This window comes from Oncorhynchus mykiss, chromosome 1 (assembly GCF_013265735.2).
Source record: "Oncorhynchus mykiss isolate Arlee chromosome 1, USDA_OmykA_1.1, whole genome shotgun sequence".
Classification (NCBI taxonomy): Eukaryota; Metazoa; Chordata; class Actinopteri; order Salmoniformes; family Salmonidae; genus Oncorhynchus; species Oncorhynchus mykiss.
In genome coordinates, this window is record NC_048565.1 from 69,435,637 (window position 1) to 69,457,546 (window position 21,910).

A 21,910-nucleotide genomic window follows, 5' to 3' on the forward strand; every position below is an offset into this window, starting at 1 on the left:
TGAGAACCAAACATTCTATGACCATGAACTCAGATTGTGTAATCATTTATTTACTACATAGGCAAAAGTATGTGGACACCCTTTCAATTTAGTGTTCAGGAATTTTCTGCCACACCTGTTGCTGATGTATAAAATGAGAGCACATGGCCATGCAATCTCCATAAGGAAACATTGGCAGTAGAATGGCTTTACTGGAGAGCCTTTCCAACAAGTCAGTTCGTCAAATTTATGCCCTGCTTGAGCTGCCTCCGTCAACTGTAACTGATGTTATTGTGAAGTGGAAACATTGAAGAGCAACAACGGCTCAGCTGTGAAGTGGTAGGCCACAAATGCGCACAGAACGGGACGGCCGAGTGTTGAAGCTTGTAAAAATCATTTGTCCTCAGTTGCTAACACTCACTACCGTGTTCTAAACTACAACTGGAAGCAACGTCAGCACAATAACTGTTCGTAGGGAGCTTCATGAAATGGGTTTCCATGGCCGAGCAGCCGCACATGAGCCTAAGATCACCATGCAAACTACCAAGCGTCAGCAGGAGTGGTGTAAAGCTCACCACCATTAAACTCCAGAAAAGGGTGGAAAATTAGTTCTCGGGCCTCCCGAGTGGCGCAGTGGTCTAAGGCGCTGCATCACTAGAGATCCTGGTTTGAGTCCAGGCTCTGTTGCAGCCGGCTGCGACCAGGGTTAGGTCGGCAGGGATGTTCCTGTGCCACGGCGCGCTAGCGACTCCTGTGGCAGGCCGGGTGCAATGCACACTGACACGGTCACCAGGTGTAGTGTTTCCTCCGACACATTGGTGCAGCTGGTTTCCGGGTTAAGGGGGCATGGTGTCAATAATTAGTGTGGGTTGTGTTTTGGAGGAAGGAACCTTCACCTCTCGAGTCCGTACGGGAGTTGCAGCGATGGGACAAGACTAACTACCAATTGGATACCACAAAATTGGAGCAAAAAAAAAAGGGGATACTTTTTTTTATTTGAAACAAAATCACACTTCTCCACCTGGCAGTCCAACAGACAAATCTGGGTTTGGCAGATGCCAGGAGAACGCTACCTGCCCCAATAGAGTGCCATCTGTAAAGTTTGGTGGATGAGGAATAATGGTCTGGGGCTGTTTTTCATATTTCGGGTTAGGCCCCTTAGTTCCAGTGAAGGGAAATCTTAACACTACAGCACACAATGACATTCTAGACGATTCTGTGCTTCCAACTTTATGGCAACAGATTGGGGAAGGTCCTTTCCTGTTTCAGCATGACAATGCCCCCGTGCACAAAGCGAAGTCCATACAGAAATGGTGTGTAGAGATTGGTGTGGAAGAACTTGACTAGCCTGCAGAGCCCTGACCTCAACCCCATGGAACACCTTTGGGATGAATTGGAACACCGACTGCGAGCCAGGCCAAATCGCCCAACATCAGTGCCCAACCTTACGAATGCTCGTGGCTGAATGGAAGCAAGTCCCTGCAGCAATGTTACAACATCTAGTGGAAAGCCTTCCCAGAGAGCGGAGGCTGTTGTTGCAGCAAAAAAGGGGGCAATTCCATATTAATGCCCATGATTTTGGAATGAGATGTTCGCCGAGCAGGAGTTCATATACTTTCGGCCATGAAGTAAGACTACGGCTATGAAATAAGATTACTTCAACAACCTACACACATATACATATTTCTTAAATAACAGCCTAAACCTTTAAGAAAGTTGCATTTATTTAAACTGAAATCAATTACATCTAGTCCATAAAAATGCACTACGTATTAACATACACAGTATGTTGTAAAGCGAAGGCTTATAAAACTCGGCATCAGAGGCATATGGTTTTCTGAACACTGGAGATTAAGTAAATATCCTTGTCCGTTTCAGGTGTGAGGGCTAGCACGTTGTCCTTCACTGGTGACATGGGCTCTCCTTTCTTACAGGGGTTTATCTTTGGATTTTCTCTGCAACACAGAAAAACACAATCAATACAGTTCCGATGAAAAGTAGGTCACAAGAAAGAGATGGTTATCATATAATTGGTAAAGCTGTAATCAACACTGAAAAATATAAATGCAACAATTTCAAAGATTTTACTGAGTTAGTTCATATAAGGAAATAAATTAATTTGGCCCTAATCTATGGATTTCACAACTGGGAATATAGATATCCATCGGTTGTTCAAAGATACCTGAATTTTTTTATTTATTTTTAAAGTAGAGGCGTTTTAAATTAGACCGTATCTGGTGACCACCATTTGCCTCATGCATCACGACATCGTCGCAGAGTTGATCAGGCTGTTGATTGTGGCCTGTGGATTGTCGTCCCACTTGTACACGATCCAAAGAATCCCAAGCATGCTCAATGGGTGACATGCCTGGTGAGTATGCAGGCCATGGAAGAACTGGGACATTCAGCTTCCAGGAATTGTGTACAGATCCTTGTGACCGTGCATTATCATGCTGAAACATGATGGTGGCTGATGAATGGCACAACAATGGGCTTCAGGATCTCGTCACGGTATGTCTGTATATTCAAATTGCCATCGATAAAATGCAATTATGTTCGCAGCTTATGCCTGCCCATACCCTCACAACCACGGGGCACTCGGTCCACAATGTTGACATCAGCGAACCGCTCGCCCACACGACGCCATACACGTAGTCTGCGGTTGACACCAGTTGGACATAGACACTTTTTTCTAAAAACGCCAGGTGGCTTATGGTAGAGAAATTAACATTCAATTATCTGGCAACAGCACTGGTGGACATTCCTGCAGTCAGCATGCCAATTGCAAACCCCCCCCCCCCAAAATGTGAGACATCTGTGGCATTGTGATGTGTGACAATTCTGAAGAGTGTGGCCTTTTATTTTCCCCAGCACAAGGTGCACCTATGCAATGATCATGCTGTTTAATCTGATTCTTGAAATGCCACACCTGAGGTGGATGGATTAATTTGGTAAAGGAGAAATGCTCACTAACAGGGATGTAAACAAATGTGTGCACAACATTTGAGAGAAATAAGATTTGTGCATATGGACAATTTCTGGAATCTTTTTTTCTGCTCATGAAACCAACACATATTTATATTGTTGTTCAGTGTAGCAATCATTCACTCACATGAAGACTAGTGGAATCTGAAACAAAAACATATTCAGTACTCTATATAGCCAACAGAAATTATTAGTTTTGCCACACAACACAATGCCACAGGTGTCTCAAGTTGAGGGAGCGTACAATTGGCATGCTGACTGCAGGAATGTCCACCAGAACGGTTGCCAGAGAAGTAAACGTTAATTTCTCTTCCATAAGACGCCTCTGTCGTTTTAGAGAATTTGTCAGTATGTACAACCGGCCTCACAACCGCAGACCACGTGTATGGCTTAATGTGGGTGAGCAGTTTGCTGATGTCAACGTTGTGAACAGAGTGCCCCATGGTGGCAGTGAGGTTATGGTATGGGCAGGCATAAGCTACGACAACTAACACCATTGCATTTTATCGATGGCAATTTGAATGCACAGTGATGAGATCCTGAGGCCCATTTAAAGGTTTGTCACATGCGCTGAATACAACAGGTATTGAAATGCTTACTTACAAGCCCTTAACCAACAACGCTAAAAAAAAAAGTTATGTAAAAAAATAGAACAAATAAATAGCAGCAGTAAAATAACAATAGAGAGGCTATATACAGGGGGAACTGGTACAGAGTCAATGTGCGGGGCACTGGTTAGTCGAGGTAATATGTACCCGTAGGTAGAGTTATTAAAGTGACTATGCATCGATAATAAACAGAGTAGCAGCAGTGTAAAATTGGGCTATGGGTAGCCCTTTGATTAGCTGTTCAGGATTCTTATGGCTTGGGGGTAGAAATTGTTAAGAAGCCTTTTGGGCCTACACTTGGTGCTCCGGTACCGCTTCCAGTGCGGTAGCAGAGAGAACAGTCTATGACTAGGGTGGCTGGAGTCTGACAATTTTTAGGGCCTTCCTTTGACATTGCCTGGTATAAAGGTCCTGGATGGCAGGAAACTTGGTCCCAGTGATGTACCGGGCCGTACACATTACCCTCTGTTGTGTCTTATGGTCGGAGGCCAAGAAGTTACCATACCAGGCAGTGCTGCAACCATGCTCTCGATGGTGCAGCTGTAGAACCTTGAGGATCTGAGGACCCATGCCAAATCTTTTCAGTCTCCTGAGGGGGAATAGGCTTTGTCGTGCCCTCTTCACAACTGTCTCAGTAAAATCTTTGATATTGTTGCATTTTGAGTTTATATTTTTGTTCAGTATAGAAATTAGAGACAAGTTTGTGACAGGTCCTTTGAATATAAATTGGTTGTGTTCAAAAAAGGGGAAAATATGAAAGTATGGGGACTACTGTTGAAGGTTGTTATTAGGCCTCATCTATAATCTTATACAAAAGCAAAAACAATTGAATGGTGTATTCCAGCTACAGGGTTGAGGACTATGCAGGTTATGATTACCCTCACTTACTTCTTAAAACCAAAGTTTTTCCAGAGTCCACTGATTGTGGCCTGGAGGCCAGGGTTGTTCTCATTGTTGGTGGTGACTTTCTTTCCAGGGCCTGCAGGCTTTTTACGGAGGCCACTGGCCCTGGCAGGGGCAGAGGGTCGGATCTTCTTCCCTTTTCCTTGGTCACCGGGTTTCATCCGCGGGAGACCTGCCACCTGGTGAGAGAGATGGGAAAGAAAATTCTTCACTGTGGGAATATATAGCATGTTCATCCCAGAAGTGTTCTAGCTGCCAAGTCTCTATTAAACCAACATGATACAAAATAGTCCCACAAAGTAAGCTACCTTCGGTCTCATTGTGCTGGATTTCTTTTCATCTGCTGTTGGAGAGGAACTGGGGCTTTTGACAGAGTCTGAATCCTTAGAGTAAATTTTCTTAGAAAACAGAACAGGCAGTAAATTAATAAAGCCACTGCCTCCGCTCATTCAAAACACAACATAAAAAAAGCCATGCATATGCACCCTCAACTAGCTTGCAATGATGCAAATGTTATGAAGCCTACGCATGACTAATTAGCAGAGGAAACGGTGACATACAGGCCTGGTGGCATCCTCCAGCCGAGTGGGTGGGGACACTTCCACAACATTGCAGGAAGTGTGGTAATGCTGAGAGAAGTAGGCACTGTCCTGAGACGGTGGAGAGTTTGGTGGTGAATCCTTGTCTTCTTTGCCCAGAATAGGGGATGGGGCTCCGGGGGTCATCTGAGTTCTCTGGCCTTCCTGGCTCCAGGAGAAGCTTTCCTTCTTGCGTTGGAACTGCTGCAGTGCCGAGAGGCCGGATGTGGGTGTCGGGGTCCTGGATCTCTCTGAGGAGCTGCCTGACCAGCGGAACACCCCTAACCCTTGACTGGCAGACAGAGGGGAGGGGGGTGGGCTATGAGGGTCAACAGAGTTATTTTCCTCTGTATCAGCATTTCCCCCGATACAATAGTCCTCCCTGGGGTCCTGTGTGACCTCATCCTGAGACACCTCCCCTTTGACAAAAGACTCCGGATTCTGGCTGGCCACCTCACTGGAGCTGCTGCCACTACAGAAGAACCTATAGGGGAATAGATCAACCATTTAGTCAGTATCACAAAACATTAAAAATAAAACAAAAACTTGTCAAATGTGGGCCAAACAAAGCGATCAAGAAAACAATTGGAAGAACCAGTGGTTTTAGGTAGGTCATTTTTAGTCATGTAAAAGACAAGACGAGTTTGAAAGATTTCCTATATAATTAAATAGCTGTAGCAATGACTAAAAGTGTGTATTATAAGACCATACCTGCTTTGCATTTCCTGCCCATCTCCACCTCCTTCCTGGTTTCTCCTCTGTAGCAGGGTGGCGAAGCGGTTGCGTGGTCTGGGATGGGTAGCGGCAGCAGTGGCACTGGGCTGGGGGCATGTGGAGATGTGATGGCTCTCTGTGGGTCCAGGGTCCTCCTCCCCTCTGGACCGCTTCTGACCGGAGGGAGAGTACTGCTGCAGCACATCCTGGTCTGAAACACCAGAGTCTTTTGGGAGATAAAGGAAAATCAGACGTTTGGGTCAGGTCTATAATAAAAAATATTCATCAACACCACTCGGAAAGAATGTTGAGGTTTACATTAATCAAATATAAACTTTTGTATAATGACGAGAAGATTTTTCCTGTTCTATTTGAACATTACATTTTGAAGGTCCACCCAATGTTATATAGGTATAGGCTTTTCCATAGAATTACTGATAATGCTTCAGAAGATGAACTGGGATGTTATGTTAATAAAAATGTGTTTTTCCCTGAACAAACCCAAATCCTCTCACACCTATTTAAATGGAGCTGGGTGAATCAAATAATCTTCCCTCCTACGGTGACAGAAAGAGCACCTCTCAAACATGACGGTGCAACAACAAGATAGCAAACTAATCTCACCTTCTCTGGGTCTCTTAATAACCTGTGTGTTCTTGTGAGGAAGCCTCAGCCCCTGCATACTGATGAGCCTCTCCTTCCCCCTGGTTGAAGGAGGCCTCTGTGGAGAGCCCACAGGCTGGGAGGCAGAGAAGGTGCCTGGTATGTAACCTCTGCTCCAGATGCTAGGGTGTGTGGAGGCCCGAGTCTCCTGGCTGTCATTCCAGTCACGACTGCGTGGTTTCACTGGCTAAGAAACACAAAGGGAGGAAGGATTTATATACGTTAGTGTAAATTACGTGCACTTTAGCCAACTCCTCTATGGTTGTCATGCCATACATGTACAGCATACAGATCTGGGGTAAAGCTAGGTTAAGCACTCTAGCGACAAACACATTGGTAAGTTAAATATTAATACAATTGTACTGATCGACTAAAAATAGCTAAGTACCCCCACGTATACAACACTAAGGACACAAGCAAAACAACAACCTAGCAGTACTACTTGTGATGATGAATGAGTAGTGTTTGTATAGAAATGACTGTTATGTTAATCATTCTACCTAGTGCCAGTACCTTGACATTTGTAGCATCTGGGTTGAAGTCATCAATCCTCTCCATGGTGTTTATATCCAGGTTACCCAGGGCCACCTGTAAACCTTTGCAATCTCCTAAATTACTGTATTAAGCATTAAGGACAACATATTTTACTGGTAGTAAATGGGAAACCACCAGTGTCTTATTTTCCATTTCGCTACTAATCAACAGGTATAGAGCAAGAGTCAGGCCTGCCACTGAGTGAAAGGATACCGGCCAGCGTAGCTGAGGGTGGCAGGGTCCATGTGCTCTGGATAGGGGTTGAGAGGCACCACCTTTCTCTTGATGGGGTCAAACACCAGCTGGTAGAGGAAGGTGTTATTGGCCTTAACAAAGCCGTCAATGTACTCGTCTGGCACAACCACATTCATCTTCAGGTACTGGCCCATCTTCCTTATCACCTGAAAGTACATAAACAAGTTAGAGGGGCCATTTTCATTATAGTTTCATTTCTACCACTGTGCAAGTTCTACTACCAATTCTCATTCAAACTTACCTTAATGATGTCTGGGTTGTTTGCCATCCTCAGCAGTTTACAGGCTTTGCCCAAGCCAATCCCATAGAGTGAGGACAGATAGTCACAGCCAGAGAGAATACACATGTGGCGGAACTTCTCTTCCGTGAAGACGTCACCCAGAGAGCGGCACCGCCCCAGGTGGTTCTGGTCAATCTCTAGACCGTTCCCCTGTTTGTCCATCTTTAGGATCACCTGAGAGAGATGATCAGCAGAACCCATTATGGTCATTACCATAATCTAAGTTGCCATTAAAGTAACGGTCCAGTTAAAACCCATAAACAAATAATGTTGACTCACTCATCCTATACACGTACGTTGCCAAATAATAAATTGAAAAAGAGAGGGAAAAAAACACTTAAAAAACCCACCTCAAAATTGTAGCTCAAACACACATAAAAAAAAATGCTTGCCATCTCCGGCGGATGAGATGGCCAACTAGAGATCTCACATGAATGTTATTAATGACCAGTGTATGCCCACACCATTATAACACAGAAAAGCTGCTTTGTAACTTACTTAATTACCAATAAGGAAACTTATTTCACGCATTTTAATGAATTATTGGTGATTTTCATATAAATCTGGAAAAACCAGACAGTTGCTTTAAAGCCAGATGATCATTGTGACAAATGCATTGCAGAAATTCCACAGTGAGCAGCATTTTAAAGGACCCAATTCTGTACTTTTTTGCAGCCAAACGCCAATAAGTCTGAGTCTTCAGTGATGATAGCCTGTGCAATGCCAGCCTTGTTAAGGAAGGCCAGCTGGGCATCAGCTTCATACGGGGCCACCACACAGTCCACTCCTCTGGTCCTTGCAGCCTAGAGGAGAAAACATAATTTCAGCTGAATAAAACAATTTTAAGCCACCGATTTGCAATCATAAACATTAAGCAGTGCATCACAAAACAGATGATGAGTTTAACTGGTTAAGCCAGATTAAACCACTGCACAAAACCAGCAAATAGACACGCTTCATTCAAGATACGCATCATCGGGTTCCAGTGAAAAATACTGAGCAGTAGAAAACATTTTTTCATCTAAACAGTTTTAGCAGTATTGGAAATATTTACCTTGATGACATCATGGGCCATGGAAGGGGTGACGTTAACACAGCGAGTAAAGCAGTCTCTGGCCTCTGAAATCTTTCCCTCACGTAGGAGCTGCTTACCTTTCTGCAGATTTGCCTGACGACGCCTGGAAGACACAGACAGACAGTCAGGTCTTACTTTTTGGGTAAAAATATTTACTCCGTCCTATTCAAGAAACTACATGGAAGATTTGATTTAATAAAAATGAAACACATTACAGCAAATACCATCTAGGCCTAATATTAACTCACTCATCACTATCTTAGCTTTAAATAAAATTACAGGTACACCCACACACTTACTCTCCGCGAGCTTTGTCCACCTCCTGTTTTGAAGGCAGATTGCAGCCATCAAACACCAAGATGGGCTTCACACCAAAAGACAACAGCATGTCCACAAATTTCATGCAGTATGTAACATACCTATGTGAAAGAAAATGCATAGGGTTAGGTAGTTAAATAAACAATATATATTTGAACCTTTATTTAACTAGGCAAGTCAGTTAAGAACAAATTCTTATTTTCAATGATGGCCTAGGAACAGTTAATAGGGTTAGGTAGTTAATGCATACTGAGATAGCTATAAAACAGCTTACTGGTCAGTTGGCTCCCCTTTGGCAAGTTTCTCTGCACAAGAAAATGCCCCTTTATGAAGCCAGCAATATGTGTCTACGGCCACTGTCTGTCCCTTGTACTTCCTCACACTGATGGGCTCCGAGGCATCTTTGAGGAACTGCAACAGCCCCTGGATCCCCATTTTTTAATCTGGTGATGCCACTAACATTCAGGACAGTTGCTTGCTATATTCATGGAGAGGGAGAGACCATTTGACAAAACATAATGAAACTACATTTAAGAGAAATAATACGTTACCTAGCTAACGTTAGTTAATCGTAATCTGCATATACTTGCTCATTTACCTGGACATGCAGGGTAGATTACGAATTCCAGCGAGATAGTTCCACTGGCTTAGAAACCGACCGTAAATAACGTTAATTCATTCGAACGTTCGTGGATCTTCAAAAACCTACGCCACTCACCAGTGACTGTCAGTGATGACAAACACATGTAGCAAGTTGGCTAAAGTTAGCTAGACACCTAGCACGGCCACTAACGTTAGTTAGCTAGCTAACTATCTAAACAATATACCTATCAATACATTGTTGGTGCTGTAAAAAAACAAAAGCAAGTTGTAGCTAGCTAACGTTAGTTAGCAGTTCGAACAATTGGAATGAAGTGGGCTAGCGAACGTTTCTAGCAAACTCTTGCTAGCGCATAGCTAAATGAATACATTTGAATACGTTATTTTGAAATAAATACATACATACAAGAATATAAGACAACATTAGCAAGCTACCGACATATTTACCCGCGAATTGAAAGCGCTAACCATGACAAATAGTAAGCACTGAACCGTAACGAGGCACCTTATTATCTAACAGGAGTTCGCTTTTAGCGGCAATAGTAAGAGTTCACAACGAGCTGATACTATTGGTCAGTTTATTCTGACCAACCATATGTGGGGGAGGGTATTTGGTCGACAAAAGAAGAAGGGATTGGTTCTCTTTTTTTGGTGTCATGCTGCGTATTGATGGCGGGAGTCCAGCGTCACCTTTCCCTCCCACTAGATGGCGAGCTTGTCTGCTGCGGTGTTAGGATTTTTTGACGTGTCGTCTTTCCCAGCCTCCCTTGCACTTCCTGCTTCGGTAGCTGCCTGTGTGTTTGAGCAAACGATACCTCAACAACAAGATGGAATAGTTAGGAAAATATTGTGAAATCCAGTCAATGACAACGTTGTATTTACTTGTGGCAATCTATTCAATTAAACCCTTTATTTAAATGTCAGTTACTAGGACTTGAAGGTTGTTGACAAAACATCAACAATGCATCTCTCTCCCACCAACGGAGATTTTACTTTCGTCTCATCAACTGAAGCCGAGGGTAATGTTAGCAGGCCGTGAATACTGTCATGTGTTTCATTGTATTTTTAGTTACCTACCGTATTTGTCAACACGTCATTCTGCTAGCATTAATTCATTGGGTAACTAGCTTCAGTAAAGTGTTGTCGTTTTTGTCAGGTTACCGTGGTTCAGAGAGATTTGACAACTTTCTGCTGCTACTGTACGGCTAGGCTAACGTTAGCAAGCTATGTAAAGTTAGCTATATCACTGAAGGAAATCCACCTAACATATTATTAGATTGGAGATACGTTTAATACAAAACTCACCAATTTATTTGGACTAGTTTAACGTGTTTCCCATTGAGTAAATTGATTTAAGGTCCAATGCAGCCGTTTATCTTAATATCAAATCATTTCTGGGTAACAAGTACCTTACTGTGATTTTTCAATTAAAATGGTCAAAAAGAGACGAATAACTTCCTAGTAAAGAGTAATTGCTAGGGCTGTCTGCGAGTGGTCTGAGTAGGGAGGTGAAAACAAAGGGGCGAGGCACTGTTGACTGCTCCTAGAGTTTTGCTTCAATACTACAGTTTAAAGCTGCAAATGTAACTTTCTAGCACACCCGACCAAATTCACATAGAAATGTACATTATAGATCTGTTCTCATTGAAGCAAGTCGAAGAAGCGGTGTCTGTTCTATGTGCTCTATGTCTATGCGTCCTGTTCTATAGTTGATTTTTTGCGTCTTTTACTTTGGGTTTTGTACACCAGCTGAAAATACAATATTTTTGGGTTATTGAAAATATAGTACAATGATTCTCTACACTGCTTGTTTTGTCACATTCACTGAAATTAGGCAAACTATTAGAATTTTAGCAACCAGGAAATGGAGGTGTGGTTTTTGCATATTGCCCAGGAAGACAATTTCCAGAGTCACATAGAGAAGTCATATTAAAATTCCTAATAAGATACTTTAGTCATCACCTTTGTGCATAAAACACCCATAGACTTATTCAAATAATTGTCGCTGAGGCTGATTTAAATAATAATAAAATTTATTTGAAAAAAAACTCACAGCATCTGAAGATGTTAACATTTTTAATGTATGATCATCCAATGTTTGCCATGTTTTGGATAATGTGATGTTGTCGCTGCTCGCATTGTTCCCTGTGTGAACGGAACCCTAACCGGCTGCGCGAGTGCGCTATCATGCATACATTTATTTTGTCCCCCCACACCAAATGCGATCATGACACGCAGGTTAAAATATCAAAACAAACTCTGAACCAATGACATTCATTTGGGGACAGGTCGAAAAGCATTAAACATGTATGGCTCTCTCCCTTCCAGGATTTTTCATCTTTGAATTTATATGGTGATTGGCATCTACACTTTCATAGTATTACCACGACAACCGGCAAAACAGTTAACTTTTCAATCACCCCTTGTGGGTATAACCAATGAGGAGATGGCACGTCGGTACCTGCTTCTATAAACCAATGAGATCGGAGAGGCAGGACTTGCAGCGTGATCTGCGTCAGAAATAGGAATGACTTCTATTTTAGCCCTTGGCAACGCAGATGCTTGTTGGCGCGCGCAATAATAGAATAACATGGATTTCTACATTTATTTTGCGTGCGCGAGTGTTGTGGTCAGCCTATAAGTGCAAGCGCATGTGATGTTGGCCCATATTAAACAGATCCAACCCAGATATTGATGGCCCATGAATCGGCATATACGAGTAGATTACCTTGAAAACAACGGGCATGGACATCATGGACGCAGTCTCCAGTTCTTAGTATACCTCAGTGGGGAAAACTGAAAACAAACCCCCTAAGGTTGTCTGCGCCCGCACTGAAATTACATTTGCATAATAAAACAATCTACATAGTCTGTCCGTTTAAGCTACAGAGATGTTTTTTTTAATATCAGATGCGTCTCAATTCACCGCATCCTCTTATGTCGCACTAACACATCTGCTGGTAAAAGGTGTCAGAGCTAGAGCGGTGTTTGTCATACCATGAAAAATCCCGAAAATGTGTCTTCACAAAATCGGCTGTAGCGACCAAACGGTTTGGCCTACAAACTATTATGACCCCTCTATGGAAAGATGAAACTCTCACGAACACAATGTTCTCCGTTTTGCTCTATGACCTCCGCAAGACTCTTCTGAGCCAATCTGCCAACTTCTGTCCGTAAGCGTCCCAACTGTTTGGGCTACACACAAATACTACCCCTCTGTACAAAGGTGAGACTCTCACGAACATGTACATGTCGGTTGTTTTGCAAGACTCGTCTGAAGGTCCCCGGTACCAGTTGAAAAAACGAATGGAAGTATGTATGGACTGTTTAATGCCAAAAATGTGAGGTGAAATACATGTACAAAATATATTTCCTGATCATTCTTATATCTCTCAGTAATTGGACAGACACTTCAGAGAAAACTTCCTTTACATTTTTGGGGGGAGTATCTGTTAATCAATGTGTTTGTATGGGCTAATGTAAGACCAAAACACATTTTTCATCAAATATTTTTTTAAACATATTTTTGGGATACTTCAAGGCATCTTAAAATTCAAAATCAAATAGCTAAGTGATCCATGGTATGACCTTCTTAAAAAAATAATCAAATAGCTTAGTGGAACACTCCCCGGCTTAGACTCTGGTGGGTTTTAATGGCAGAGGTTTGGAACTATTTTCTTATTGGTCTATTAACTAATTTACTGCCTTGTGATGTCATCAGCCAAGCCTAAATTCTGTCCCACAAAAACAGGCTCATCCACTAAAAGGGCATTATCATCGTTTTCACAATTTCACAGTATTATTCCAACCTCATAGTGTGGAAATATATATAAAAAACATGAATATCACATTTTTGACTGCACTGGGCCTTTAATGTAATTTAGACAGTGTGATGACCACTGGGGGACATGTCTTTTCTTTCTGCATTCCATGTACCTTTTGATTAGCTGAGGGGATTTGGTCAATTGTGAAACACTATTTAGATAAGGAACAATTGATCCTTGATTGTGATACGGATTTGGAAACCTTGCAGGACCAGTCCTAGCCTTTCGGGGGCCCTAAGCGAGATTTGGTTGGGGGGCCCCCCACCTCGCGGAAAACCATTTAAATGCCCCCCATCTTCGGAGAGAACATTTAAGTTAATTTCTTGCAATACTAGACATTTTGCCTTGGGGCAGAGAGACCATTTAGATATTGTAAAACAACATTCATGCAATTATACTAATTTAGCTATGGGGCAGAGAGACAAAATAATCGTATACATTAAATTCCCTACAGATCTAAGCGGGACGATTGATGCCCCAGATGTTAAATTGAACATGGGCAGTGACAATGCAAAAGACCCATATGCAACCACGTTCCTGAGGAAACGAGGCTATGGCTGGCTCCTGGAAGTAGAAGAGGATGACCCCGAAGACAACAAACCTCTTTTGTGAGTACCTTCTTCAAGAAACCCATTCTTTATCCATGTACATTGATATTAAAATGACACTTGATTTGGCCATCACTACAAATTAAATGTGCTGATATCTCACGATGCTCCTGTACAATCTCATACACTTATATGATTAGGGAGGAGCTGGACATCGACCTGAAAGACATCTACTACAAGATCCGCTGTGTGCTCATGCCAATGCCCTCCTTGGGCTTCAACCGGCAGGTTGTGAGGGACAACCCTGACTTCTGGGGCCCGCTGGCTATAGTACTCCTTTTCTCCATGATCTCCATCTACGGACAGTTCAGGGTGAGGCGGCAGTTCAAGCTGTGAATTCTTTTGATCTCAGAACATACCTTACATCTGGCCCTTGGCCCCCCAGAGAGGGCTGTTGGTTCAACTAAGTTAGATTTCTTTGAAAAAGTAAATGGTGAACTTCGATTGTAGGGTTGAGATTTGAAACAACATTAGATGCACATGCTGCTCACGCAAACAGGGCTTGATTCACTGGTTCTCTTCACTTACTGAATTTAATTAAATGGGAGGCAGCCTACATTGATATATTTAACGATATAAGAATGTTCAAAAAAGGACTTTCCACACCAAAATATTTAGTCTTCTAGAGACTTTGGTACAATGTCACAATTTTCAGCGTGTGTATTATTTTGGTTGTTGTTGTGTTTTAATTATTTGTCGCTTTATTTTATTTTCCTAAGGTGGTGTCTTGGATAATTACCATTTGGATATTCGGCTCTTTAACAATCTTTTTGCTGGCTCGTGTTCTTGGTGGTGAGGTAAGATCCACCAAAGTTTACATTTAGCTGAAATAAGTCGTATTCCTAGTCTTGATGAGGAATACATTTCTCTTACTTGATACTGTACATGGCTCTGGATGTGCATTTGCTTTCTATTACAACATGAATGATGTGGCGTGCTGTGAAACACTGACTTGCATTGTTCTGTTTTCAATAGGTGTCTTATGGACAAGTTCTTGGAGTGATTGGATATTCTCTACTCCCGCTCATCGTTATAGCCCCATTGCTTTTGGTCATTGGGGGTTTTGATGTTGTTTCTACACTAATAAAGGTGAGCATAGGAGCAAAGACAATCAACCTTTTATTCTATCTGATTTTTCTCACAAATTAATCTCTGTAATTCAGCATTGCACGTTTGATTTAACATACACTAACTAACCTGTTCAAAGCTATTTTTACATCTGTATTTGATTGTATATTTTTAGAAAGTACAAATGGACTTAAATTAGATATGTGTTCATTAGTTGTTGATAACTGTCATTTTTCAGCTTTCTGGAGTATTTTGGGCTGCTTACAGTGCTGCTTCACTGCTCGTTGGGGATGAATTCAAAACCAAGAAGCCTCTGCTCATATACCCTATTTTCCTTTTGTACATCTACTTCCTGTCACTATATACTGGAGTCTGATTGGACAAATGGCAACAGTGGAACTTTGGTTGGAGAATGACACAAAGCACCGTGAAAAGACAAAAGGATTAATTACACAATGAAAATAAGGAGCATGGATTTTTGAAAGGTCATTTTCTCCCTCTTTAACCCTGTTTACAATTCTAGACTGTGGGGATATAAGGGTGTATGTTACATCAGTGTATTTAAATGTACCCCTTACCTCTGTGCTCAGTAAAAAGCTGTAGCTTATGGTCTAAGCTCGGTGTTCAGATTGAATTGTAATTAGATCGCAGGTTCGCGTTGGCATCATATAAAAGGACTGTAATTATTTAATCAAGGCGTTAAATCTGGTTTTGGTAATCATGGGAGGGTCACAAACATACCAGTCATTGATTTTTGTTAATGCTTTTATTCCATAGAGGAAGGTGGTGCCAAATACAGTGCAAATTTGTTCAATTTGAACCAAGGGGTTAAGAAAGAAGTCTGCCCCTATGGTTCCCCATTATTGTGTAAGGGAGTGGGCTAAGCATACTGTTATGCATTATTTAGTGGTCATTTCAGCCTGGGTAGACAAGTAGATGGGCAGTTTGAGTGAAATAAAACAAAGTCTACTAAAGTTTGGTGCCTTTCATTAGTTGTTTTATACAGTTGTTTAAAAATCTTTTATTGAACGGATGTATATTTTCAGACAACTTGCTTGTATCTATTGTATGTATTCAGAACATGTTATACAATTGTGAAAAATTACTAGACCTGGAACAATTAAGAGTTATAAAACGCTCATTAATTCACATTAAGGGGGCATAAAATATATCAACATAATTGTCTGTATAACTGTTGTACTGTACTAAATATTTTAAACAACATTCTCATACAGTATGTAATGTGTTATATCATTAATCTGCATGCAAAAACTTAATTTCACACCCAAGCTTTATGTAGGAAATGTTGAATGTACTATAGCAATTAAAACCTTGTCAGGGGGGTTAATTTAGTGATATGGAATTTACAGTGAATATATTATGAATTATTAGCAAAAAAACGCATTGAAACAATTTTTGAGTTTGTGTTATGTTCTTACACATTGTATATAATTCGCTTTTAGAACAACATAGCAAATGCTCAGTTGTTGAAATTTGCCAGTTTGACCTCACGTTTGGCCTTAGTCTTTGTCACAAAGTACATCTGAAATTGGATATCTGATAAGTAAATTCAAGTATGCATATGGTTTCTAGGGGTAGAGGATGAACGGAAATGTGCATTGGTTTTACACTAATGCAGTCTAAGCCAATTTAGGTGTTATTGGGGTGGCTGACTTCAAGGGCTTTATAAATGATAAAAGGTGTCTTGGTGGGGTGGGCCTAAACTCACCAGACTGACTGTTGGTCTGTACAGTGGGGGATGTTTGCTGTCGGTGGTGTGTGTAAAGCCTGATGCATGCTTCCCAGTCTAAACAGTTTGCGCATATATACAATGACAGAATTTTGTGACTTTGGTGTTAGGCAGGTTTTTTCCGTCTGTTCACACACACTAAATTTTTTCTCAAGACGAAGTTCAGTAACCAAAGTTAATGCCCCTTTGTCGGTGATTGACCAACAGTACTACTACTACTACTAGTAGGAGTGGGAACTATGGACGGGATTCTTCAATAAAGTGTTTGTCATTCAACGAGAGACGAGTAGTTTTAATTAAACATTTTTCACTTGAGAAATAATATCTTAATGTAAAATTGCAGGACTAAACTTCGGCAAAAACGTTATATGTATTACAGATTTCTTGATTTATCTTGGATTAAAGAATACTATTTTACAGTGTATACTGGCTGTGTTGTGGCTACGGCATTTCAAGGGAGACAAATTGTAATATTGCTCTTTTTCAAGCGAAGGTCTTAAAACTTCTTAGGGCTGCAATCCCGTTAACGGGATCGATATGACAACAGCCAGTGAAACTGCAGGGCGCCAAATTCAAAACAACAGAAATCTCCTAATTAAAATTCCTCAAACATACATGTATCTTATACCATTTTAAAGGTAATCTTGTTGTTAATCACACCACAGTGTCCGATTTCAAATAGGCTTTATAGTGAAAGCACCACAAACAATTATGTTAGGTGACCACCAATTCACAGAAAAACTGCAATTTTTCCAGCCAAAGACAGGAGTCACAAAAAGCACAAATAGAGATAAAATGAATCACTAAACTTTGATGATCTTCATCAGATGACACTCATATGACTTCATGTTACACAATACATGTATGTTTTGTTTGATAAAGTTCATATTTATATTTTTAAAAAACTCAGTATACATTGGCGTGTTACGTTCACTAGTTCCAAAAACATCCGGTGATATTGCAGAGAGCCACATAATTTTACAGAAATACTCATTATAAATGTCGATGAAAATACAATTGTTAGACATGGAATTATAGATATACCTCTCCTTAATGCAACCGCTGTCAGATTTCCAAAAAACCAAAAGCAAACCATGCAATAATCTGAGAACGGCACTCAGAAGAAAAAATATATTATCCGACCATGTTGGAGTCAACAGAAATCAGAAATCACATTATAAATATTCACTTACCTTTGATGATCTTCATCAGAATGCACTCCCAGGAATCCTAGTTCCACAATACATTTTTGTTTTGTTCGATAATGTCCATTATTTATGTCCAAGTAACTACTTTTGTTAGGGTGTTTAGTACACAAATCCAAACGCTCGTGCAGGTCCAGCCGAACGTCGGACGAAAACTTCAAAAAGTTATATTACAGTTCTTAGAAACATTTCAAACTAAGTATAGATTCAATCTTAAGGATGTTATCACAAATCTTAAATAACGTTCCAACCGGAGAATTCCATTGTCTGTAGAAAAGCAATGGAATGCAGGTCGTTATCATGTGAAATGCGTGTGACCAGGACCTGGTTCTCTGCCAGACCACTGACTCAAAGAGTTCTCATCCGGCCCCACATCACAGTAGAAGCCTCATTCAAGTTTCTAAAGATGGTTGACATCTAGTGGAAGTCTTAGGAAGTGCATCATAACTTATATCCCACTGTGTATTCAATAGGGGCTGGGTTGAAAATCGACCAACCTCAGATTTCCCACTTCATGTTTGGATTTCTTCTCGGGTTTATGCCTGCCATATGAGTTCTGTTATACTCACAGACATCATTCAAACAGTTTTAGAAACTTCAGAGTTTTTTCTCTCCAATACTAATAATAATATGCATATATTAGCAACTGGGACTGAGGAGCAGGCCGTTTACTCTGGGCACCTCTGGGCACCTTTCATCCAAGCTACTCAATACTGCCCCTGCAGCCATAAGAAGTAGAATTGCCATATTGGGAGCAGGTAGCTGCCTAGTGGCTATTCAGCAGCCTGATGGTCTGGGGGTAGAAGCTATTGATCAGTCTGACTGTTTTTGCCGTGAAACTCCTATACTGCCCGCGTCTGAGTGATGGAAGCGGGGACAACAGGCCGTGGCACAGGTGGCTTTGGTCCTTGATCTTCTTGGCCTTCCTGCAACACCGGGTGTTGTCTGTGTCTTGGAGGACAGTCAGTGAGCACCCAATGATGCGTTCACCTGAGTGTACTATACTCCGTCAGTGGAGTTGCTGTACCAGGCTGTGATGCAGCCTGACAGTATGCTCTTGATGGCGCTCCTGTAGAACACTTGAGGGCCCTTGGGGACAGGCCAAATTTCTTCAACCTCCTGTATCATCTGTGGATCTGTCAGGGCGGTAGGCGAATTGGAAAGGGGCTAGTGTGTCAGGGAGGGAGGAGGTGCACTTCAAGTCATTCAGTTCCCTTTCCCGCTCTTGGGCATGATAGTGGACATCTTGAAGCAGGTGGGAAAACAGCCTGAGTTAGAGGTAGATTGAAAATGTCTGAAAACACAACAGCTAGCTGGTCTGCAAAGATCTCAGCAAAAACGTCTAAATTAATTACAGATTTCTTGATTTATCTTAGATTAATTCAGAATATTTAGAGAAAATGCATGGCTGTTGTTACGGTGGCTCAAGAGGAACAAACAATAATATTGTCACTTTTTCTCTCGTTTTTTCAAGCGAAGGTCTTTAGGCGGTATGTGAGCACAAACGTTCGCCTTGCCGAGTTCTTGGAGCAAACTGTATGTATGGGACACCTCTATAGGGACCACCCGCTGGTGGGGTTTAGGGTTTTACTCATTTTTCAAGCTTAGGTCTTTAGGGAGTATGCAAGCACAGACGTTGGCTTCGCTTTGCCGAGTTCTGCTAGGAGCAAACCAAATCTATGTATAGGACACCTTTATAGCGACCACCTGCTGGTGGGTTTTAGGGTTTATTATTTGGGTTTCTTGCATGGGGATCCATATCCCAACATCAGGCAAGGGCTGTATTAAAAAACAACAAAAGAGTCATCATATAATTAAGCAATAAGGCACTAGGGGGGGGGGGGTATATGGTCAATATACCACGGCTTCTTTGGCACCAGCCTTGCTGAGTGCCTGGATACAGCTCTTAGCCATGGTATAGCATTATACCACAAAACCCAGAGGTGCCTTATTACTATTATAAAACTGGTTACCAACGTAGTTAGAGTTGTAAAAATAAATGCTTTGTCATACCCGTTGTATCCATCCCCGTTGTACCCATGTACGGTCTGATATACCATGCCTGTCAGCCAATCAGCATTCAGGGCTTGTACCACCCAGTTTAAAATTACATATAAAACTCATATCACTTAATTTAATCCATGCTCAAAAGAATGCGAAGGGTGAAAGTGCAAGGTGCTATAAAAAAATAAAGGCGCATACTGTTGATAGCACTGACGAAGGTATAACGCCCGATGTCCACCAGATGTAGGGCTGTGACGATTGTCATGCAAATGGCCACGGTTTTTGTCATTGTAATTTGTTGAAAAATGTTTTGAGATTGTCATGCATCTTTGGAAATTAGCTACATCATACCTAATAAAAATATAGCTTTGGTGATACCCCTGTCTCAAAACGAATGGTTTTGAGCACTTAAAACTTTTGGAAATTAAACTTTTCCTCCCAACTGCTCTTAAAATTATTACCAATTTTACCCATTATTTTTGCATTTCGGCCTCCTTGGGTTTAGCCTTTTCATGGTCTTGAGTGGAGTACCTTTTGAACTCTACAGATATTTTTGATCCTACGTATCAGCCTTCCATGAGGTGGCATATTTCAGCTAAATCTCGGCTTGGCAGTGAAATAAGGCTGCATGGTTGCTTGTTTTGGTGGCTTGATCAGAGTAGTAGCACTGCAATTCGACTGAAAGGGAATTAGCAAACAATCAAACTTTACTCTGTTAGGCATGGCTGTGCTGTGACTGGGTCAGACATGGTAGGAGATAGTGATGGAAAAGAAAGAGAAGCAAGTATGGAGCTTAGTGGTACAAATAAAGGGCGGAATAGTTTCCAACACCAGAGGTAGAGTGTGCCGAGGGTATTTGCGAGGGGATCATGGAGGTGAGGAGGAGCATAAAGTGATTCTGAAGTTTAGGGGAAAGGGGGGGTTGGGGCGATGAGTCTGAAAAGGTTGAAAGTAAAGGTCGGCAGATTAATCGTAATTAAGGCCGATTTCAAGTTTTCATAACAATCGGAAATTGTTATTTTTAGACACCGATTTGGCCGATTTTTTTTTTTTTTTTTTACACCTTTATTTAATCTTTATTTAACTAGGCAAGTCAGTTAAGAAGGCATTCTTATTTTCAATTACGGCCTAGGAACGGTGGGTTAACTGCCTCGTTCAGAGGCAGAACGACAGATTTTTAGCTTGTCAGCTCAGGGGATTCAATCTTGCAACCTTACAGTTAACTAGTCCAACGCTCTAACCACCTGCCTCTCATTGCACTCCACGAGGAGACTGCCTGTTTCACGAATGCAGTAAGCCAAGGTAAGTTGCTAGCTAGCATTAAACTTATCTCATAAAAAACGATCAATCAATCATAATCACTAGTTAACTACACATGGTTGATGATATTACTAGTTTATCTAGCGTGTCTTGCGTTGCATATAATCGATGCGGTGCATATTGTTGCTCCAATGTGTACCTAACCATAAACATCAATGCCTTTCTTAAAATCAATACACAGAAGTATATATTTTTAAACCTGCATATTTAGCTAAAATAAATCCAGGTTAGCAGGCAATATTAACCAGGTGAAATTGTGTCACTTCTCTTGAGTTCATTGCACGCAGAGTCAGTGTATATGCAACAGTTTGGGCCGCCTAATTAGCCAGAATTTTACATAATTATGACATAACATTGAAGGTTGTGCAATGTAACAGGAAAATTTAGACTTATGGATGCCATCCTTTAGATAAAATACGGAACGGTTCTGTATTTCACTGAAAGATTAAACGTCTTGTTTTCGAGATGATAGTTTCCGGATTCTACCATATTAATGACCTAAGGCTCGTATTTCTGTGTGTTATTATGTTATAACTAAGTCTATGATTTGATAGAGCAGTCTGACTGAGCGATGGTAGGCAGCAGCAGGCTCGTAAGCATTCATTCAAATAGCACTTTCATGCGTTTGTCAGCAGCTGT

At 41.4% G+C, this 21,910-nt stretch overlaps 2 protein-coding genes across 4 annotated transcripts; one reads left to right on the top strand and one right to left on the bottom strand.

Annotated features, from left to right (window-relative positions):
• Positions 1-1,685: 1,685 nt before the first annotated feature.
• Positions 1,686-10,097, bottom strand: exo1 (exonuclease 1). Of its 3 annotated transcripts, none has more exons than XM_021610045.2 (15): positions 9,940-10,097; positions 9,491-9,616; positions 9,167-9,370; positions 8,874-8,993; positions 8,554-8,677; positions 8,165-8,302; positions 7,461-7,673; positions 7,178-7,365; positions 6,944-7,046; positions 6,392-6,617; positions 5,765-5,993; positions 5,036-5,537; positions 4,784-4,873; positions 4,461-4,654; positions 1,686-1,934 (listed from the first exon to the last, which is right to left on the bottom strand). In XM_021610045.2, the coding sequence occupies exons 3-15, from the start codon at positions 9,325-9,327 to the stop codon at positions 1,799-1,801; spliced, it is 2,424 nt and encodes an 807-aa protein (XP_021465720.2). In that variant the 5' UTR covers positions 9,328-9,370; positions 9,491-9,616; positions 9,940-10,097; the 3' UTR covers positions 1,686-1,798. The 3 variants fall into 3 exon arrangements, with proteins under 3 accessions (XP_021465720.2, XP_036839868.1, XP_021465728.2); XM_036983973.1 differs by having other exon boundaries at positions 9,491-9,538; positions 9,940-10,042; XM_021610053.2 differs by having other exon boundaries at positions 9,998-10,016.
• A 145-nt stretch (positions 10,098-10,242) lies between these two features.
• On the top strand, positions 10,243-17,021 carry yipf4 (Yip1 domain family, member 4). Its single transcript, XM_021610062.2, has 6 exons — positions 10,243-10,511; positions 13,771-13,924; positions 14,065-14,236; positions 14,644-14,721; positions 14,900-15,013; positions 15,231-17,021. The coding sequence occupies exons 1-6, from the start codon at positions 10,454-10,456 to the stop codon at positions 15,366-15,368; spliced, it is 714 nt and encodes a 237-aa protein (XP_021465737.1). The 5' UTR covers positions 10,243-10,453; the 3' UTR covers positions 15,369-17,021.
• The last annotated feature ends 4,889 nt before the right edge of the window (positions 17,022-21,910 follow it).

Bases quoted from the DNA above. Each gene is read 5' to 3' on its own strand.
- exo1 (XM_021610045.2), bottom strand. From the start codon at position 9,327: ATGGGGATCCAGGGGCTGTTGCAGTTCCTCAAAGATGCCTCGGAGCCC. The intron at 4,874-5,035 runs GTATGTCACCGT...CTGTTTTCTAAG, and splicing joins TGGAGGATGCCACCAGGCCT to AAAATTTACTCTAAGGATTC. The intron at 1,935-4,460 runs GTAAGTGAGGGT...TCTGTGTTGCAG, and splicing joins AAAAACTTTGGTTTTAAGAA to AGAAAATCCAAAGATAAACC.
- yipf4 (XM_021610062.2), top strand. From the start codon at position 10,454: ATGCATCTCTCTCCCACCAACGGAGATTTTACTTTCGTCTCATCAACT. The intron at 13,925-14,064 runs GTGAGTACCTTC...TTATATGATTAG, and splicing joins GAAGACAACAAACCTCTTTT to GGAGGAGCTGGACATCGACC. The intron at 14,237-14,643 runs GTGAGGCGGCAG...TATTTTCCTAAG, and splicing joins CCATCTACGGACAGTTCAGG to GTGGTGTCTTGGATAATTAC.